Below are 17,521 nucleotides of genomic sequence, written 5' to 3'. Positions count from 1 at the left end.
TAACTCGCGTAAACGGTAGTACCACTATAAGTACATTATTTTATCACGCTTTAATTCTAGATGTTTGTTGCATTGATCACCGCACTTATGCACTGCTCATTTAGAAACTGCACAACATAACTAACTAGCTTTAATTTCAACCATTCATTTATTTTCACAGTCAACCTCAAACGTATCAAAATACAATTAGTGTAACCCCCTAACAATAACCCACTTTCCACCTAAAACGTAACATGGATATACATATGGGCTTGTGAAAAACTAGGCCTATACATTCTTTATCGCCTAAATGTATACGATGATGCAGAGATAAGTTATGCATCAAGGTCAGCCAGCTCATCTTCCTGAAACAGCGATTCATCGACATCCACATCTTCCCCAAAACCTTCAAACTTGAGGTCACTCTCGGCTAGTGCCTTATCCCTTAGGAACATCTGCTTTCCTGTCAAACGACCTTTTGTTAGATCATCCCTTAAGTTAAGCGCAGCAAGTTCTGCATCAAACTGCTCTTTCCACCGTGTAAAGGATTCAACGGTCACCTTAGTGCCTGTAATCAAATATACAGCAATTGTGACCACTTGACGCGCCCATATAGATGACGTGGGGTCTCCTGGCCGCCAACTAAGTCTGAGAAAATACCTATTTTCTAATTTTTCCACCTGCATCAAACTGCGCTGTTTCGGTAGTTAATATTGAACAGGTTATTTTTTTCTTGTAATAAACCCTTTGCATGTAAGACTTATTAACAGCTTGAACGACCTAGTTTGACTTTCTAATCGAAAATATTATTTTTCATTAATGACCATATAGATAATAAAAAAATCACTGAGAAACCTGATCCACTACCTTCAAGTTTCTTCTTTAGTTCCTCTTCCTCAATTTCTTTAAGGCGCTTCATTTTTAGTTTTTCTTCTTCCATTTCTTTACGAAGATGGTCCTGAGCAAAGTTCACTAGCATGAATATCATAACGCTACCAACCCACGTCTTTGCTTCTAAAAACCAGAAAAAAACAATTTCGTTAGATCAATTTTGCGACGAAACAATGTCTTGCCTTAACGTCGTCTGACAGAGAGTAAGCAGAGTGTTCTACACAAGTTTATGGCCAGCGAATTATAGTTGGTTGCCTTCTTTGGAAGAGTCGTTCATTATAAAGAAAATAATATAGATTCGAATCTAGAATTTCGCGTGAAACTTTTTGTGGACGCCTTCCTTATACGGTTTTTCCGAAGTAGCGAAAGAAAACGGTGCAAAGCCGGAGGCATATAAATAAGGCAAGGTTAAGTGCCCTCATTTCACGGCTTTGGCCGTAGCACACAAATAGAGTCGGACGAATGAGTATTTAATGCATTTCACCAATATATCAGCCAAATATAACTTAATAACTTGGTATTTATATTTATGAAAAACGAAACACGGAGCAAACGTAACTTACCGTCCTGCAGTCCTTCAAGTAGAACCTCACTATCGGTTTCGATCTCTGGGATTTCTTCTGGATATTCCTTGGGAAGAGTGAATCGTATTAGGCATTCTGATGTCTTTTCTCTGTTGTCGTCGTCCTCCACGCACACTTCTATCTCGAGAATGAGGCGAGGTTCCTTTTCGATGACTTTTTAATGGAAACGTGTAATACTACCATTAAGTTATATAAAATGTGATGCGACACCATGCTTATCAATTACCACTGCTACTATTATAAATTACTCAGTTAAAATTTACGTAGGTCCGTCCGGCTAACTATAATCAAAGGGGTCGGGTATAATACATATGGCACACAGTGCGGATTGCTGGTTTACTCTCTGCTCTACCTACAAACAACCCGAAGTGCCACTCAGAATGTGAGTCATTTCTTCCATTCACTTTAAAAATATCTTGCAGTGCAAGGCATTCAAGTGCCATAATAGCTTAACAGATGTTTGCCGGTTTCACGAAGAGACCAGGCTGCGCGGTTTTGGATGTTTATATTAGTATGAACTGAGGCTTAGTGGGTTTAGTAATATTTAACCGGCAGTATTAAACGTATTCACATGTGTTTGCTTTTCTGACAGTATGCAATACAGACCTGTAAGCTCATTGGGGTAGATAGACTGCAAGGCTTCTAACTCCTGGGCCTGTTCTTCTTTATAATCCATAGCTGTTGCTGATCTGCCACCCAATTTAACAACACGGTGACAAGTGATACAACTCCTGTATCTACGAAAAGATCAGCTGTAAAGCCCTATGTTAACAGATATATACGGATTTTTATAACTTATTTCGTATAGGGCACACTATTGGTTAGAGCCTCAACCTTCAATCAGTTATAGTCTCGCTTTGCATCACAGATTCCCAATGTGTACACATCGACTGTTGACGTTTTAGTTTTAGGTAAATGTAGCTCCGGGATAGTTGGCGAATACCGTATGGCGGTGAATCGCGGAAAAATGTTGATTTTGCATCGCTGCCTCGATTAAAGAGTATCCGAATAGAAAAAGCGGGTAGTTGTATATTAAATAACAACGAATATGCGAATATATTTATTGCGAATGATGAATGTATTGTGAACTCTGACGGTTATATCTGTAGCACAACGTAAAAAGCTTCATGACAAGGTACCATGTTAAAGGTGTAAAACCTTCTTAAATAATATCATCCGCGCTAATGTATGTGAATCAGAATATAAAAAAGAATATATATAGCTAGCCTAAGAGCGCAAACCAACCACAACCAATTATATAAAATAATTTTTTTTTCCTGGATGCCCTTTGTGAAAAATAGCAACAATTAAAACACGAAGGTTTCTGAAATTGTTACCCGAGTTTCCCAAACTGGCAAAGTATTAGCTACCGAATACGCTAACGATCCTTGACAATAGAATTTTACGACAGTTATTTCAAGATAGTGCCGAAATTTTCCTAAGATTTGACTGAACAAAGCAGTTGATTCAAGAATACTGTTCGAGGTTTGATTTGATTTGATTCCGCTTCGCAAGAAGCGGTATATACTTATAGGTAAATTTCGACAAATATTTAGTGAGCAAACTTTTCATGGTTTTTCTAGAGGTTCCAACATAAATGGAAATCTTAACTTTAAAGGTTATAGCTCATGCTAAATCAAAGTACTGTTTTATCTGGCTGGGTGTTTTCTGCACCCAAAAAAATATAGTACCTAGTTCTTTCCGGGCTAAGTACCTGATAGAACTTTATTATATTGAATTTCAGATTATGTAATGATAAATATGACGCGGTATCCTTGATCCTTAATCGACCCATGGCCTGGAGTGCTTTCATAATCTAAGGACATTACTGCGAAACTTTTGTTCCATGTCACAGTGCAAATGTTCAGTGCTTAGCATGTCGTGCTTGATAATAGCAATAATCATGTTTATATTAAGCAAAGACTGCAAGTCGCAAAGTTATCACTATTACTTTATCACTTCTTTTTATTCACAGTGTACCAACATCGTATGTCCTTCGTCTAATTGTTATGCAAATCTACTTTAATTGTAAGTAAGGTCACACGTGTAGATGAGGCAAGTAGTTGCCTATTTTAAAAAATATTTATTGAAAAACTAAGTGTACGGTCCTTATTCTGTTCAAGCAAACCTCTGCGACAAGTATCCGGGCTTTTACTGGAGCGTTTGATGAACGTCTCTGAAAAGCTAACTATGATCCTGTTGTTTCGCAACCCGCGAAATACATAAACAATCGTCATTCCGTTTCCGGTGACAACAAAATCTCCTGATCAAGAAACAACTTTAATTTTTGGTTCTAATGCTGCTGGTGCTGCTATACGCTAAATTCTCAGTTAGCTTCCATTCGCCGTTTTTTCTATTTCGTTGATGTGTACTTTGTCACAGCTTTCGTCCCTTCGGATACTGCGTGCTTTGACAGTTCTCCCGGCAGCAGAAGGCGTATCGCAGTCTGGACTTCACGGGATGTAATCGTGGAGCTAACCGGGAACATTGGAGCAATTTAAATTCACCTCAGTTACATTGCGTCTCACTACATAAAATCACTTCTCCTAAAACAAATAAGCCACTTCCGACAGAAAGCTTATGAGGAATTCTCTCAATTAAGTTTTCTAAAAACAATGAACGAATAGGATTTATAGCAGGAGCAATGTTCTTAAAAATACATGCGAGAAATTCCCTATATTATATGCAACGCACACATTTCGGCCTATGACTAGAGTCTGGAAATATTATCAAATATGCATATATAATCTATATAAGACCCATGGGGCGCAGCCTTAATCAGCTCATAATATATATAGTGGGTCTTACCGTTTATTGTAGTGCGATAATCGAGAAGCTTCTCCGGCGATGCGTTCGAATACGTCATTGACAAACGCGTTCATAATAGACATCGCTTTTGAAGAGATACCCGTGTCAGGATGCACCTGTTTCAGGACCTTGTAGATGTAGATAGCAAACGACTCCTTTCTTCTACGTCGTTTCCTTTTGTTATCTAATGCCCTACCGTTTTTCAATACTTTCTCGACTTTCCTAACTGTCTTTCCAGACGGCGGCATTGCGACGTTTTTTTCTGTAAATACAACATGCGGAATCACAATATAAATTCGGGACCAACGAGTTATTTAAGTGTACTTCAACTGCATTAACCCATGCATCGGCTTAGATAATGAAAAGCCTTGCTTCCCTGTTTCTGATAAGATAAAAGCAAGACTCTTATATACGAAATATAATCCATCAATCAAAATCTAATCATGGCGTAAGTCCTCTGATATAATGCACTCTTAAAAGCTGCATATTTCAACATTCCAAACATCCAGTATAAGAATATCGATATTCTATAGATAGTCTACATCGAGATCTGGCGAAGAAACTTAATGACATACGGTATTTGGAAAGTAGTGCAATAAGTTATTGAGCGGAAATATGCAACTCACCGCTAAGAACTTGTTACGAACTAACAAACCACAAGCAACACATCAACCTATGAGCTTTGCAGTCGAGTATATCTCTTGCCAGCGTCTTTTATTTGGTAGAGCGTGGCAGATTCTGACAGTTGCAAGTCCCGCCCCTTCCTAAAGTTGGCCCCATTGAACGTGGTTAATTCATCAAATTAACTTAGCGAAAAACAATGTCGACATGTTAGCGACGTTCTATTCAGTTTCGTTAGTGACATGAGGCTGTGATATTTGAACTCAAGCATCATTTAGATGTAGTTCAAATTAGAAGAAACTATTTTGGTGCGACACAAGCTTTTTGCATGAGATATGGCGGCGCTACAATCGAGCGATCCAGGCCGAAGCTTTAGGAACTTTATTGAAATCTGGACGTATAGCGATGAAAGTATGAAGCGATCAATGTCATTTGTAAATTGAAACCAATAAACATCGATGGAAGACGTAAGATAAGCAAGACGGTTATGGGGAATACCTTAATCCTGGTTCAAGTAAAATTGTAACCCTCTCCCAGGCGACTGTTGGCCGCCAATACCAGCTAGCCGACGGCCCTTAAATTGACGACCAGTGCGCGCTATTTTCACTCTGAGACGCACGTTGAGCGGTGCTGGGTGTTGTGTGTTCTATCGATTTTTCGAAAGAAAATCTTTGCCAAGTCATGTCGGGTCGCGGAAAGGGAGGAAAAGCGAAGACCAAGGGAAAGTCGCGATCCCAAAGGTCAGTTCAACTCGTTAATAAGATGGCAACCCTTTTATTGACTTCAGGAATCTACAGACAAGTTTATAATTGTTGTGGATCACAGGTGCGAGTTAGCGGCAAGCGCTGTTAGACTGATTTGGCGCCAACTATTTTGTTGTATTTACCTTTGCCTCTGCAGTGTTAATTCAAAAATGTTTCCAATGTATTATCGCAGACGCTATGGGAGTCTGTAGTAGAAGTTGAGAAGTGATGAAAAATACAAAGCTCCAACGGTCCATCAGTGTTGTGTCAAACTATAGATTCTATTATTTACTGCAGTGATTTTACTTAATGATTAAGCTGTATATTAAGAAACACGTATGGAATGTGGAATTTTTAATTTTTTTTCAAGATAAAGAAATAAATAATAATAATAATAAAGATGTTAATTTCTGGGTAAACACGTTAATGCATGAGAATCATGGTTCTGTATGTAAACATCGATGGCAATAATATGTGTTGCCGTCTTTTAGGGCGGGACTTCAATTTCCTGTTGGTCGTTTGCACCGTCTCTTACGTAAGGGAAATTACGCTGAGCGTGTTGGTGCTGGCGCACCTGTCTATTTGGCGGCCGTCCTTGAATACCTAGCCGCCGAGGTGCTCGAGTTAGCCGGCAATGCGGCTCGTGACAACAAGAAGACCCGCATTATCCCTCGCCACATCCAGCTGGCAATTCGTAACGATGAAGAACTAAATAAACTCCTTTCCGGAGTGACGATCGCTCAGGGAGGCGTCCTGCCTAATATCAACGCCGTCCTTCTTCCGAAGAGAACTAGCGAGAAACCCGGCCGAAATGGTACAAAGGCCTCACAAGAGTTCGACTAACCTGCACGAGTTGAATAATCGCTCGTCAGTAGGTTATACTAGTAAGCCAATACAACTAGTTACTCGTTGAAACCATCGTTCGAGTATAATAACGATAACAGAATAGTCAGTCTCTAGTTTTCTTGCGTGCAGGACGGTGTTGCAGAATGTTTTTAGAAAGCCTCCCGTACAAGATTAACATTGACAAGATAAAACCTAGTCTCAGATTTTTTTTACCGGCAGACAAATATCATCGAAGTATATGGAGGATCATGGTTACGCATGATTTACTAACTGGGAAGTTGAAGATGTGTCGTAAGATTGATCATAGAATTTGTATATACACTGACACCGCTTATAGCCGAAGCACAATAATTATGTCATTTGTATAAAATAAAATAGAAACGTATGTACCTCGTTTGTCATAATACCGATAATTGTATTAAGGCGAATATCGAAGGACGGTCAAACGGCCCGAATTGTGAAAATAAACGTTTCGATAAAAAAAGTCCCAATATTGTTTTAAAACTATTCTGTATAAATGAAATCAGCATTAGATTACTAGCCCAAGTTATTTAATGCAGGTAACGAACTTGAATAACATAACGAAAAATTATAATTTTTTTACAGGTAAGTCTAAAAAAATTTTGATAAAATTCGTAACACAAATATTTTTCTTCCCGTCCAGTTAGCGTTATATAATGAACAATCAATGAGCTATCATTGTCATATTCACACAGTGACTTTTAAATTACATTTTTACATCTGCTCGACAATCTTTTTTGCTGCATCTGCTGCAATCTGCTCGACATTAAAATAACATTATCTATAAAAACGGTATATATCTACATTATATACAAAGTGTACAGTTGTATTTTGACAACTTGAAAGCGAATGTTCATTCAGTGGGCGCTTCGGGTTCGGATTGACGAAGTAATAATTGGTGATAGTACTATAGTAAGAAGAGTTTTATAGAAGAAGAAGAACGTTTTTATATTAAATCAGTGCTGAATTTACAAAAAAAAAACTTAGTTCGCTTGAATACTACACACGCTTTTCAATGGTAAAAACATAGCAACGTGAATCGTTATCTCCTGCGGTATATTTCACCAGTTCCGTAAAGTTCATGAAAATGTCTATACTTCAGCGTCAAATTTTGAAAAGAAAAGGTTGTTGTAGGAGATGAACTCTATAGCAAAGGTTGTACAGCGTTAAGATTATTTACGATGTTTAATCCTATCTGAGAAACATTTCATAAATGACATGTAAAATAGCGTTCTATACGTTTTGATGTTTCCCGATTATACAAGGTGTATTCAACCTATGTAGTCTTGTGTAGTGTAGTGCAGTTTAGTGGAGAATAAATTCAATCGAAGATAAGAAGTACAGGCTGACCTTAACGCAATGAATTAGAATTGGGATGGGTTACGTGTTTTCTTAAAAACTAATAATTAGCAGATGGAAAGAACCGTGTCTAGCGTTTGGATTTTTCCGTACTAATAGTTAACAGCTTAGAATGGTTCAGATTGTAAAAAAAATTAGTGAATTAAACAATCTACATGATTTTTTTTGTTATTACATGATCGATTTTTTTTTTGCATTCTGACGTAAACCACATTCTCCCCAGATATGCTGTTGTTTCTTCTTAAATCAAAATGAAAGTTGTGAAGAGACGTTTTTGAGATAGTCTGAAGATATACAACCTCTCGCCAAGTTCAAATAATTGGAAAATCTTATGGGCCTACCATTTAACGACGCCTAATTTTATAAAAGCTGAATTGCCTTTTTTCTGTAAAATCGCCCTCCACTTGATACGGCATCGTCACGGTATTCTACTCACTAATATAACCCAACGATCAATACCGATGTGTTTATGATTCAAACCTAAATTAAATGCATACCATACAAGATAAGCACGACTCACCGTCGACAGCAGCTGTTGACACGATCTATCATGCAATTAAGGAAATTTAAATTAATCTTTGATACGCCAGATAATCTTTTTTCTTTTAAAGCGTAATAATACCTCCGAATAGCGAAGACAGCATAATATGAAGATATTTATCTTTAACACTGTATTCATATTGAAAGTATATGCGCACACACAGTTACCTTCCCAAGACTTCAAAGAAAATTGAAAGTCCAAAAAGAATATCACGCCTTTGACATTTACGAATTACAGTTTAAGTGCATGACCCTTGAAACATCTGAAGACATAAAACTTCTATTTTTTTTTGCACTGCGAAAGTTCTATTTGTTTTTCCCTCCGACCCCATTGCTTGAAAGAATCGGATGAAGAACATCCAGCGTAGCTTTATTTGTCGATACGTTTTTAGATAGAGCCTGGTGTGGCTCCTAATGGCCTGATACTAATTACAAAAAATCACAATAATAGAATAGTCTTTTAAACAATCGGCATGTGGGATACGAGATTCAAAACAATTTTGATAGAACCGTAACAGAAAATTTATTGCAGCCTTTTGCATTACAATAAGGTACTAGCATGTAACGGTCATCGTGATGATATTAGGCCCACTGCTACTTGCAGTAGTTGTCGTCAAGGTCACTAGTGTCTTCCAGTGTCTTCACTGACTGCCCACAGTCAGTCCTTGACGTATCTGCTCTTGTTTTCAGAAAACCAGTTTTCGTCAATAGCATAAATCTCAAGCATGTCCCATTCCAATGGATGAAGCTTCTCGGAGGGCAACACAAGAGAATGTAGTGGCTTGCCTAACGTCAATTCGCTATCAGCCAATTGTCTCAAGCTCCCTGCAGCTATTTGTTGAGAATCCGTTCCTACCCTTGCCAAACCAACTGCCAAACTATTAGCTGAATACGCTGAAACATTAAAATAATTGCAGAAACCATGAGTTATTGTGATCTCTTTACATAATGGCACACTAAGGCTGCGTCATATCGACAGGTTATTTGAATGAGTTTAAAAATGAGGCTCTACGGAATGTAACACTATGAGCTAATCTCATGTCAAAAGTCGATAGCCCCAGTTGTAAAGTAAAAAAATCAGTACGTAATGATATGAGCATGCTAACTTTAACCTGCCCTCTAGAAAATACACAGCAAAACTAGAATCATAATTTTGGCCTGATAATTTAGAACTTATCTAATCGAGGGCCGCAAAATACTGCAATAGGCATTAAATATGAAGACTAATTTCCGAAACCAAATTGGAAAAACTTGGCAATGATGTATCGATATGCATGCCTAAGACTTGCTACGTAGCGAACCTTTTGCCCTGGTTGTTAAAGGTTAGCTTTAGTAATAATAATAATAATAATAATAATAAAGAGTACCATATTGACCACGCGGAATTACACACAGTTTTTTAAATATTTTGTACTACGAGCATACCTGTACATAGTTTTAAACCAAAAGCTCACCTAAACTGTCCGCCGTGGCGCCTTCGGCTGAGCGGATATCCAGGATATCTATAAGCTGTTGTGCTGCTTCATAGACTCTCATAAAGCGCGGTGGTTCAAAAATGTCACGGGCTCGCGCTAGGTTCTCCCACGACTGCTCCTTAATTTTTATATCTGTCAAATGTGACTCGTTAAACCATAGTCGGTGGTACATTACTAATTTCATTTACGCCGTTCGTAATTTAGAATATGTACACTCCGCTTCTTCGATGAAGTAAAAAGCCTAAGAATTTTACAGCCAGTCACCGACCTTCACATCAAAATTAGTGCAGAAATGCTAGAAATGTGCCTATAATGCCTATAACGTTATAAAAATGCTTATTTCTAATACGTATTTGAAGCAGCCCGATTTCCCAAGAAGTATTTACGAGAAGTGGGGTTATTCGTTGTCTTCGGCGAACTTTATCCAAAATCATTTTATGACCACACCGTTACCGCACAACATACTGGAGTCCATGCTTCTGATATATGTATTAGCCTTATATATCGCCCTATAAAATCTAAAAAATAGAATTTTTCTTCATTCGAGTATATCCACCGGGAATAAAACAAAATTGACAATGGAATAGAACTCTCAACCAAAATTAATTAAATTTCTTGGAAATACGTTTAACTTGTAAGCACTATTATCCCGTAATATAGTAATCTTGCTTGGGAAACGGTACCTCTTTTAACTGTGACGTGATATTTTTTGGTGAAGTTAGTATAGAGAATACAAATACGTTGTATTTGCATTTTAAAAATAGAATAATGTATTCATCTTGAAAGGTACGGCCTACTTCTATACACGCTGAATGACAACAGTTGCGTTCAAAACGCACTCAATCTCAGATTTATGCGATATGGTTTCATCTGATATTTCACTAATACTGCGGCCCTTTCGACAGGAGGTGTGATCGGTTTCCATACGCAAGCACCAAGATGCTATACGGTCCTAACAAGTAGGCCAGGTAATAGAGTTCAATCACATTTCGGCAGCTTTCGAGTTACAAGTTGGCTGACTACCGAGGACTTCTACACCCGACATATTTAATCAAATGTCTCTATCTTAATATTTACACTATTATAAGGCAAAAGTTCTGGCTTTTCATCTTTTTTCGGATACTACTTTGCAGCCATAGATGAGATTCAAGCAAATATTAGGGATAACCATGACTTTGGGTATTCGGATCCTTTGCTCTTTAAAACCACCTTTTCAAAAACGGAAGTTGAACGTAAAAAAAAACTTCTGAATTCAGTCGATACGTTCCCACATATAAATTATGCATTTTTCTAATATACTGTGGTGATATTTAGTGTGTAGATTTACGAGTGTACGAATTTAGAGGACCTAAACCTGAAAATGATGCGAAGTCTTTTCCTTATATTTGCACGTATGTTCTTACCAAGCAAACACAGTGTATGCAGCCCGGCACGGCGATTCGAAGCGATCTTATCATAATAACTAGTCGGTTTCCAATTGTCTTGCCAGAGTACAATGGAAACGGTCTCTCCAAAGGAATAGAGTTGCAGACCACAACATCCCACCGCATTCATGATTGACGCATTATGAATAACCTGAAGTGGTAATATGATTTATTCGTAGACTGTAATAAACCAGGTACACTCATAGTAAAACACGTCATCGGCAATCAAACAGATATAACTCAATTCATCGGAAGTTAATTGTTAATATCTTTTGTATTAAATTCTTGGAGTTTGTGCGGCTGACTGCGAAATTGAATCTAAATGGTTTAAATTAAACTATTTCAGACTTTCCCCAGGAATATCCATGATAAACTCACCTGAGTCTTGACTCCCATTTTCCTGGCGCGCAGAATAAGATCAGAATGTGTTGTCGCTGCGAGTGGATCGCCAACAACTAGAAAACTAACATCTTCTATGAGAGCTTGTTGCAACATTGAATCTAAGAAAACAAGCAAATATATCTTAACAAGCAGTTCTCCAGCAAGTATATCCCGTGTGGGTCACAATTACCCATATTTTTCATGATTTGACAAGCATCTTGATGTCTCGTTTCTAGTCGTTTGATGAGCCGCTATAAACATCTATATTTACGCCGTACTAAGTTTATTATAGATATAAAAACATACCACACTTTTGTTCGACAAACGATCGATCTGCCTGTATAATTGACTTTCCATAGTATTTTTCCTGAAAATGAGAAGTTATCAACGTTACGTTAAAAAATAATCTGAACGCCTCGGTTTTACTTTGTTGTACTTTTGTGGAAACCTAACTGAATGATTTATTGGATTATAATAAATATTTCTAACGTCTGTATTCGCATAGCAACTCAGCTTACAAGGCCCTGTGTAAAAGAAAAACACAAAAGAACCACCTAAAATAATGAAAACTGCCGTGGAGTGGCAATTTCCTGTGATGAAGAACTCAAAACACGTAATTTGGAAGGGTTTAGAATTGTGACTACTTAACATAATTCCGAAGATCTCCATTATTTTTCTTGTAGTATAAATAAGTGAAACCCCGCTGCTAGCTAATTATGACTTTAGGTACGTTTAGTATAAATATAAATAAATGAAAATGCAAATAAACTGACCAGCTCCTCAGCACCGACCGTAAGGATGGATGTGTATGCTTCGAGGTAGACTTTGCTGCTTTGGCGAACTGCTTCTAGGCCCCTTACGGTGATATCTTTGCAGTCACCAAACCCCAGCCCTATCAAAAAGAGCATCCTGCAGAAGAAGGAGAGGATAGGTTTGTGTTTTTCGAAATTATTTAGTTTTTGCACGTGTCGTTAGCGGGTATTTGTTCGCAACTTATAATGCGTCATTCGAATCATATATTTTGTAGAACTCTTGTAAACGTTGTACAATCGTATCTGATAAGTGACCGTCGTGAAAGCAGATGTATCTATGAAACCCTTTGTCTTGACATTATCATAGACTTTAAGTCTATGAGAACTGGATGTTGTTCTACTACAGACCTTGGGAATGACCGCCTCTGTTCGATATCTGGTAACGAAGTTCAGGAGAGCTAAAGCTTATAGTCCAGTAGTCTTTTTAGCATAAACCTAATTTTCTTCAAACCTGTTGTTTGGATTCTATTTGGTATTCTCTTTAAAAAAAAATATACCTAATAATCTCGTGCGAGTTTGAAAACCGCAAAAACGGCATTCTGCAGTAAATTGTACTAAAGTAACGAAAACATCGCTTACAAAATTCATGTTTTTTATAATACCAGCCAACTTCGAGTGCCGGCTGTGTGGCAGACGAATTGAAACGCTTTGAAGCCATTTCTTGTTTAAGGTAACGGTATATTTTGAAGCATTATTTTTAAATGCGTCTCAGTATGGCTGGTCCTAGCCTTGTTGTGGAGTATGGTTAGAATCATTCATACTTTAAAGGCACAGAGATAAACAGAATCCTAGAGTTCATAGCATCCAGCTTACATATCCATTTTACTATACCTAAGTTTGTGCATGAAATTAATATTAATCTCTTCATCGGGTAAAAATAACATTACTATTGACACCCCATTTTCCTCCAAAAGAAGACAATTCTGCCTTTGTGTAGGTATGGAGGTAGATAATTTTGCCCTATACGCTCTGAGCTAAAGCACTACGTAGAAATTATCAAGAATAATATTCAATATTATGCAGTTTTCCACAGTAGTGTCGTTTCGGTAAAAAAATGAATAACAATATCTTCGAAGCAGCAAAAAATAACTTTGCAAACCCCCAATCGACAGAAATAGTAGTAGCTTTAACCGACCAGAAATAAAAGTGCATAATAACTCTAGTAATTTCTAGTAAGAAATAAACTCTAGTAAACGGAGAACAGTGTCATTTTTTGTAGTGGTGAGTAAAATACCGATTGAACAAAGTAGTATAAAAATGGCACTAGTGCTTAACAATTAATGTTGAAAAAATATAATCCGGCAGCTTAAAGAAAAGCGGCTGGCTGTGATAAAGTAACACTTCGATCGACACCTCAATAATAATAAAAGTGATTACCTGACAATCGAGGAAATACGAAAGATTTTTATTGACTCCGTCGAGTTTACTATAATATTTTTCGTTCTACGTTGAAAACTGCGCACAGTACTCTGTTCACTAAATTGATATATTCTGGCTAGTGCCACATCGAGAAGCTGAGTGATGCTGTCATCTGCGCTTCTTGTCCATAATTTAAGGCATTAGACTTTCTGTTTGTAAACAATATTGGTAAACGCGCTATCTGCCCCAGTGATGCCGCTGACGTGCTGTAGGGGTATACTTCCCAGTTAACCAAATATTGTTTTTTTGTATCTATAAATTAGACGTTAAATATTGGCTAATGGTATTTAAAGCGTAGCAAGTGACGCTGCAGACAGACTCACTTGTTACCATTGTATTGGGTCTTTAAATGGCCAGTTAAATAAAATCGTCGAATTATGAATAGCTTTTACATAATTAACGCGACGGTAGAGCATTAAAATGTTTTTCTCCCATCAAGAAGATAATATTACTAATACAGACGTATTTCATCTCTGCTTTTATTTCGGTAACAGTCCTAAATTTGAGCAAAAAAATTTGACACCATTAATTTGACTATAAAAGATATCCTAATCCTATCTCGTTCTACTGAACTGTACCCTATCAGTAAAAATACACGAGAACTTACTAATTGTGCAAGAAGCTGTAACTAAACGTCTATGAAATTTTTTTGCACATAACACAGTAGCTTAAATACGTATTTGAATGAAAATTGAGTTTTTATTTTTCGCATTTTTCGACTATTGTAAAATTGTGAGCAAAAATTGCAAGCTGCTTTTAAACATCAGCTATATCATTATTTTCATCATCATTATAGAATTCATTTATTATTGTCATAATTTATCATTATAAAATTATTTTTATTCCTTACCATTATGGGAAGTGTTAGAACTCCAATAGTCACTGATAAAAATGTATAACTATTAATGAAAAAGAGAAAAAAAAAAAGAAATAATACTTAAATACAAATAACATGTAATTCTTACTATTAAGTCTTACTGTTGGACATACGATACACGATACAATTGATGCTTTTGTATCGAAAAGGTTCTCATGTTTTGCGAACTTCCCTAACAGTAAGTGGGAAAATTCTTTTTAGATCTTTAATGTTAATATAATATAATAATTAACAGAAAATCTTTAATGATGTCTGTACAGTAGAGGATTAAGGCTTTTTATATAGACAGCTACTGACCATTAACTGACTTCACTGAAGAAGTATTTGTAGCAAGGTTTGAAACAAAGGAAATATTCTGCTTTGTTTGTGACAGATAGATTGTGACTTTTCCGCCCTAAAAATCATCTGAAAACTATGCTTAACGTCGATTGAATAAGAAATAGTAATAATATACAGTTAACAAGTGCATATTTTGTAGTATATGAATAACGCATGCTTTGTGCCTTGCTCGAACTCGGCGTAATTACCTGGAGGAACATTACAATACCTCGAGTTTTACTGCGGGATCCGAGGTGGATAGAGGCTGAGTTCTGTTAGCCAACACGAGGATATTGTCAAAGCTCAAATTAAGGCAGGCTGTTGATCAGTTGGGTTCAAGCCTCTATAGAACGGGAATTATTTCCTCCATCGTCGAAAATCTTTTTCTTTATGTTTCACGTTTCACTTTTTTAAAGCAACCTTTTACAAATATGACGCGTATTTGCACCTAAGAAATCACTTTTGAGACTCGTAATTCATAGGGCAGCATCTCTGTAAGCAGGTTGTCTTTTCTGGCTTGCTAAATTGGCTTTCATCCATGTTCTCTTGGAAATGAAGTGAGTCATTGGAAGCCAGCTTGGATCGATACTAAAGATAGAGCGGAAAGAAGACTTTTGGAAAAAATAATTGGTGTTGGCAACACATTGCCGGTTAGTACGTTGTAATTTTCAAGATCCGAAGAGATATTCCCGAAAGATTTTGATCTCTTAGGGCGAAGGCATTCAAGCGACACTTCCTTGGAAATACATTTAAGTGACTGCACAACCATCAATGAAAAATTCGTACGACACTAACTATCAACATTTCTTTTTAATTAATGCCGGCAACATTTTATATAGTTCGAAATTGGAAAGATTTTTTAGAAAGTCATCAAGTGAGGACTCTTTCAAGTTAATTTTAAACGAAAAACTTGCATACTTCGGCAAGTACAGGATTTTTGTTGAGATTTAAAACTTAGATGTAAGGCCACCTGCGCAGTTATAAGCGACGTGGCAAGATTGTTTCCTAGATTTCGAATATTTTTAATGAGGTTATCCTGTTGTTGAAAACATCATAAAAAATGGTTTCATTGATTATCAATATCAAGTTCGAGGTCGATACTTGCTAAATTTTTCCGATGTTTAAGTAGTGGAATAAATCGGTCGGTGTGAGTTTTGAATTGTATAGTTGTAGATATCGGATCGTTCACCTATGACCTACGGCAAAAACAAAATTTGAATTTTTTTCGTTGTAAATTTACATGATGCTAGCATTGACAGAGAACAGATATACATTTGACTATAATATTATGATTTTTCTTAATTATAGCAACAAAAATTTTCAGGCATGAACGATAATATAGGAATCAGCTAAATATGTTTTTTTTTGTACTAATCAACAAACATATAGCTCTTCTCTTTTCTCGTCTTTAATGAAAGACCCACTTTCCTTTACTATTAGACATCCTATGTAGTGGTATGTAAAAAAGAAAATTAGACACATTTTGATGGTTCTAAATATAACCTTATGGAAATTGTCTGTTTACTAAATTGATATTCATATAGCAACGTTTATTTTAAGATTAGCAGCTGGTTTGTCGGCGCGCTTATCAATATAATGGTGGAAGCTTTCTTCTCAATGTAGGGCTTTTGAACGTGGGAGTCGATTCTTTTCAATATTAGATCGTTTGTATTTAACGGCAGTACACGATATATATACCTTCTAGTACCGTTATTAAAAAATTTCATAAGAATGTTGTAGACACCATATGGTGCAACCTTATTGGCTCAGAATATCACCCATAGACTTCACCTAGTACTAATCGGTGGCGTTTGGTGGTTTAACGCAGGTGTACAAAGTGAAAATTAGCAAAATTTAGTAATCTAGTTTTTATCGTGTCGGAAATCTTGTAAAACAAGGAGATAATATCACACAGAGTACAAGGAAGATGTTGATACCGAAGAACTACTGAATTCATTTCATTAACTGGACTTTGGATACGACTGAGTTACTTGCAAGCTTTAACTTGCATCCATCGGTATCATTAGAGCAATTCATGCTATTGAGCCTAGTTCGCTGTCTGATTAGCTTATCGTGTCATTGCTCACAGCCTCACATACACCAACTATTACTCTTTTCCCGTTGTTAATAAAGAGTTCTGCTTTTCAGTAACGTACGTATATAGCGAGCAAAAACTGCGTGTTTTCGTACTTAAGATGCACAAAGAAAAGAAGGGAGAATGGGCACCATACGTGTATAGCCATAGCTGTATGATCGAATATATTTAGCCCGTAGAATGTGCGTATGTACAACAAAGAAAGCAATGCGTGTTCAGTAACACGCATATGCAGCATGTAATTAGCACGCAGTCCGGTTCACTCTATTTGGCTCCCTCTAAAGCACTACCAATTCTGAGGTTATTCACATCATGGCTATGACGCCAA

The 17,521-nt window shown here is 36.9% G+C and overlaps 4 protein-coding genes across 8 annotated transcripts; 1 reads left to right on the top strand and 3 right to left on the bottom strand.

The window, feature by feature from the left end:
- Positions 1–125: 125 nt before the first annotated feature.
- LOC111245277 (RWD domain-containing protein 1) lies at positions 126–2,370 on the bottom strand. Its single transcript, XM_022793428.2, has 4 exons — positions 2,061–2,370; positions 1,434–1,607; positions 847–993; positions 126–547 (listed from the first exon to the last, which is right to left on the bottom strand). The coding sequence occupies exons 1-4, from the start codon at positions 2,128–2,130 to the stop codon at positions 315–317; spliced, it is 624 nt and encodes a 207-aa protein (XP_022649163.1). The 5' UTR covers positions 2,131–2,370; the 3' UTR covers positions 126–314.
- A 1,017-nt stretch (positions 2,371–3,387) lies between these two features.
- On the bottom strand, positions 3,388–5,045 carry LOC111244281 (histone H2B-like). Its single transcript, XM_022791204.2, has 3 exons — positions 4,889–5,045; positions 4,263–4,524; positions 3,388–3,928 (listed from the first exon to the last, which is right to left on the bottom strand). Exons 2-3 carry the CDS (start codon positions 4,508–4,510, stop codon positions 3,808–3,810), a joined length of 369 nt encoding a protein of 122 aa, XP_022646939.1. The 5' UTR covers positions 4,511–4,524; positions 4,889–5,045; the 3' UTR covers positions 3,388–3,807.
- A 418-nt stretch (positions 5,046–5,463) lies between these two features.
- LOC111244280 (histone H2A-like) lies at positions 5,464–6,959 on the top strand. The gene is made up of 2 exons (XM_022791202.2): positions 5,464–5,623; positions 6,118–6,959. The coding sequence occupies exons 1-2, from the start codon at positions 5,565–5,567 to the stop codon at positions 6,467–6,469; spliced, it is 411 nt and encodes a 136-aa protein (XP_022646937.1). The 5' UTR covers positions 5,464–5,564; the 3' UTR covers positions 6,470–6,959.
- Positions 6,960–8,890: 1,931 nt separating this feature from the next.
- On the bottom strand, positions 8,891–15,592 carry Dph5 (diphthine methyl ester synthase). 5 transcript variants are annotated; one of them, XM_086980317.1, is made up of 7 exons: positions 15,328–15,592; positions 12,446–12,581; positions 11,979–12,039; positions 11,670–11,791; positions 11,271–11,442; positions 9,847–9,999; positions 8,891–9,286 (listed from the first exon to the last, which is right to left on the bottom strand). In XM_086980317.1, exons 2-7 carry the CDS (start codon positions 12,578–12,580, stop codon positions 9,051–9,053), a joined length of 879 nt encoding a protein of 292 aa, XP_086836443.1. In that variant the 5' UTR covers position 12,581; positions 15,328–15,592; the 3' UTR covers positions 8,891–9,050. The 5 variants fall into 5 exon arrangements, with proteins under 5 accessions (XP_086836443.1, XP_086836445.1, XP_022646936.1 ...); XM_086980319.1 differs by lacking the exon at positions 15,328–15,592 and adding an exon at positions 13,862–14,049 and having other exon boundaries at positions 11,670–11,746; positions 12,464–12,581; XM_022791201.2 differs by lacking the exon at positions 15,328–15,592 and adding an exon at positions 13,862–14,048 and having other exon boundaries at positions 11,670–11,746.
- Positions 15,593–17,521: the final 1,929 nt, after the last annotated feature.

This window comes from Varroa destructor, unplaced genomic scaffold (genome assembly GCF_002443255.2).
Source record: "Varroa destructor unplaced genomic scaffold, Vdes_3.0 BEIS01000002.1, whole genome shotgun sequence".
Taxonomy (NCBI): domain Eukaryota; kingdom Metazoa; phylum Arthropoda; class Arachnida; order Mesostigmata; family Varroidae; genus Varroa; species Varroa destructor.
Note: the sequence above shows the minus strand (reverse complement) of the source record. Positions and strands in the feature narration are given on the sequence as shown.

What these genes read in the sequence shown, in the direction of transcription:
- LOC111244281 (XM_022791204.2), bottom strand. Translation starts at nt 4,510, where the DNA reads ATGCCGCCGTCTGGAAAGACAGTTAGGAAAGTCGAGAAAGTATTGAAA. An exon ending in TTATCGCACTACAATAAACG is followed by an intron (nt 3,929 to 4,262) that starts GTAAGACCCACT and finishes GTTCCCGGTTAG; the next exon opens with CTCCACGATTACATCCCGTG.
- LOC111245277 (XM_022793428.2), bottom strand. Translation starts at nt 2,130, where the DNA reads ATGGATTATAAAGAAGAACAGGCCCAGGAGTTAGAAGCCTTGCAGTCT. An exon ending in ACTTGAAGGACTGCAGGACG is followed by an intron (nt 994 to 1,433) that starts GTAAGTTACGTT and finishes TCTGGTTTTTAG; the next exon opens with AAGCAAAGACGTGGGTTGGT. An exon ending in ACTAAAGAAGAAACTTGAAG is followed by an intron (nt 548 to 846) that starts GTAGTGGATCAG and finishes ATTTGATTACAG; the next exon opens with GCACTAAGGTGACCGTTGAA.
- Dph5 (XM_086980317.1), bottom strand. Translation starts at nt 12,580, where the DNA reads ATGCTCTTTTTGATAGGGCTGGGGTTTGGTGACTGCAAAGATATCACC. An exon ending in AAATGGGAGTCAAGACTCAG is followed by an intron (nt 11,443 to 11,669) that starts GTGAGTTTATCA and finishes TTACCACTTCAG; the next exon opens with GTTATTCATAATGCGTCAAT. An exon ending in GCATACACTGTGTTTGCTTG is followed by an intron (nt 10,000 to 11,270) that starts GTAAGAACATAC and finishes CACATTTGACAG; the next exon opens with ATATAAAAATTAAGGAGCAG.
- LOC111244280 (XM_022791202.2), top strand. Translation starts at nt 5,565, where the DNA reads ATGTCGGGTCGCGGAAAGGGAGGAAAAGCGAAGACCAAGGGAAAGTCG. An exon ending in GGAAAGTCGCGATCCCAAAG is followed by an intron (nt 5,624 to 6,117) that starts GTCAGTTCAACT and finishes GCCGTCTTTTAG; the next exon opens with GGCGGGACTTCAATTTCCTG.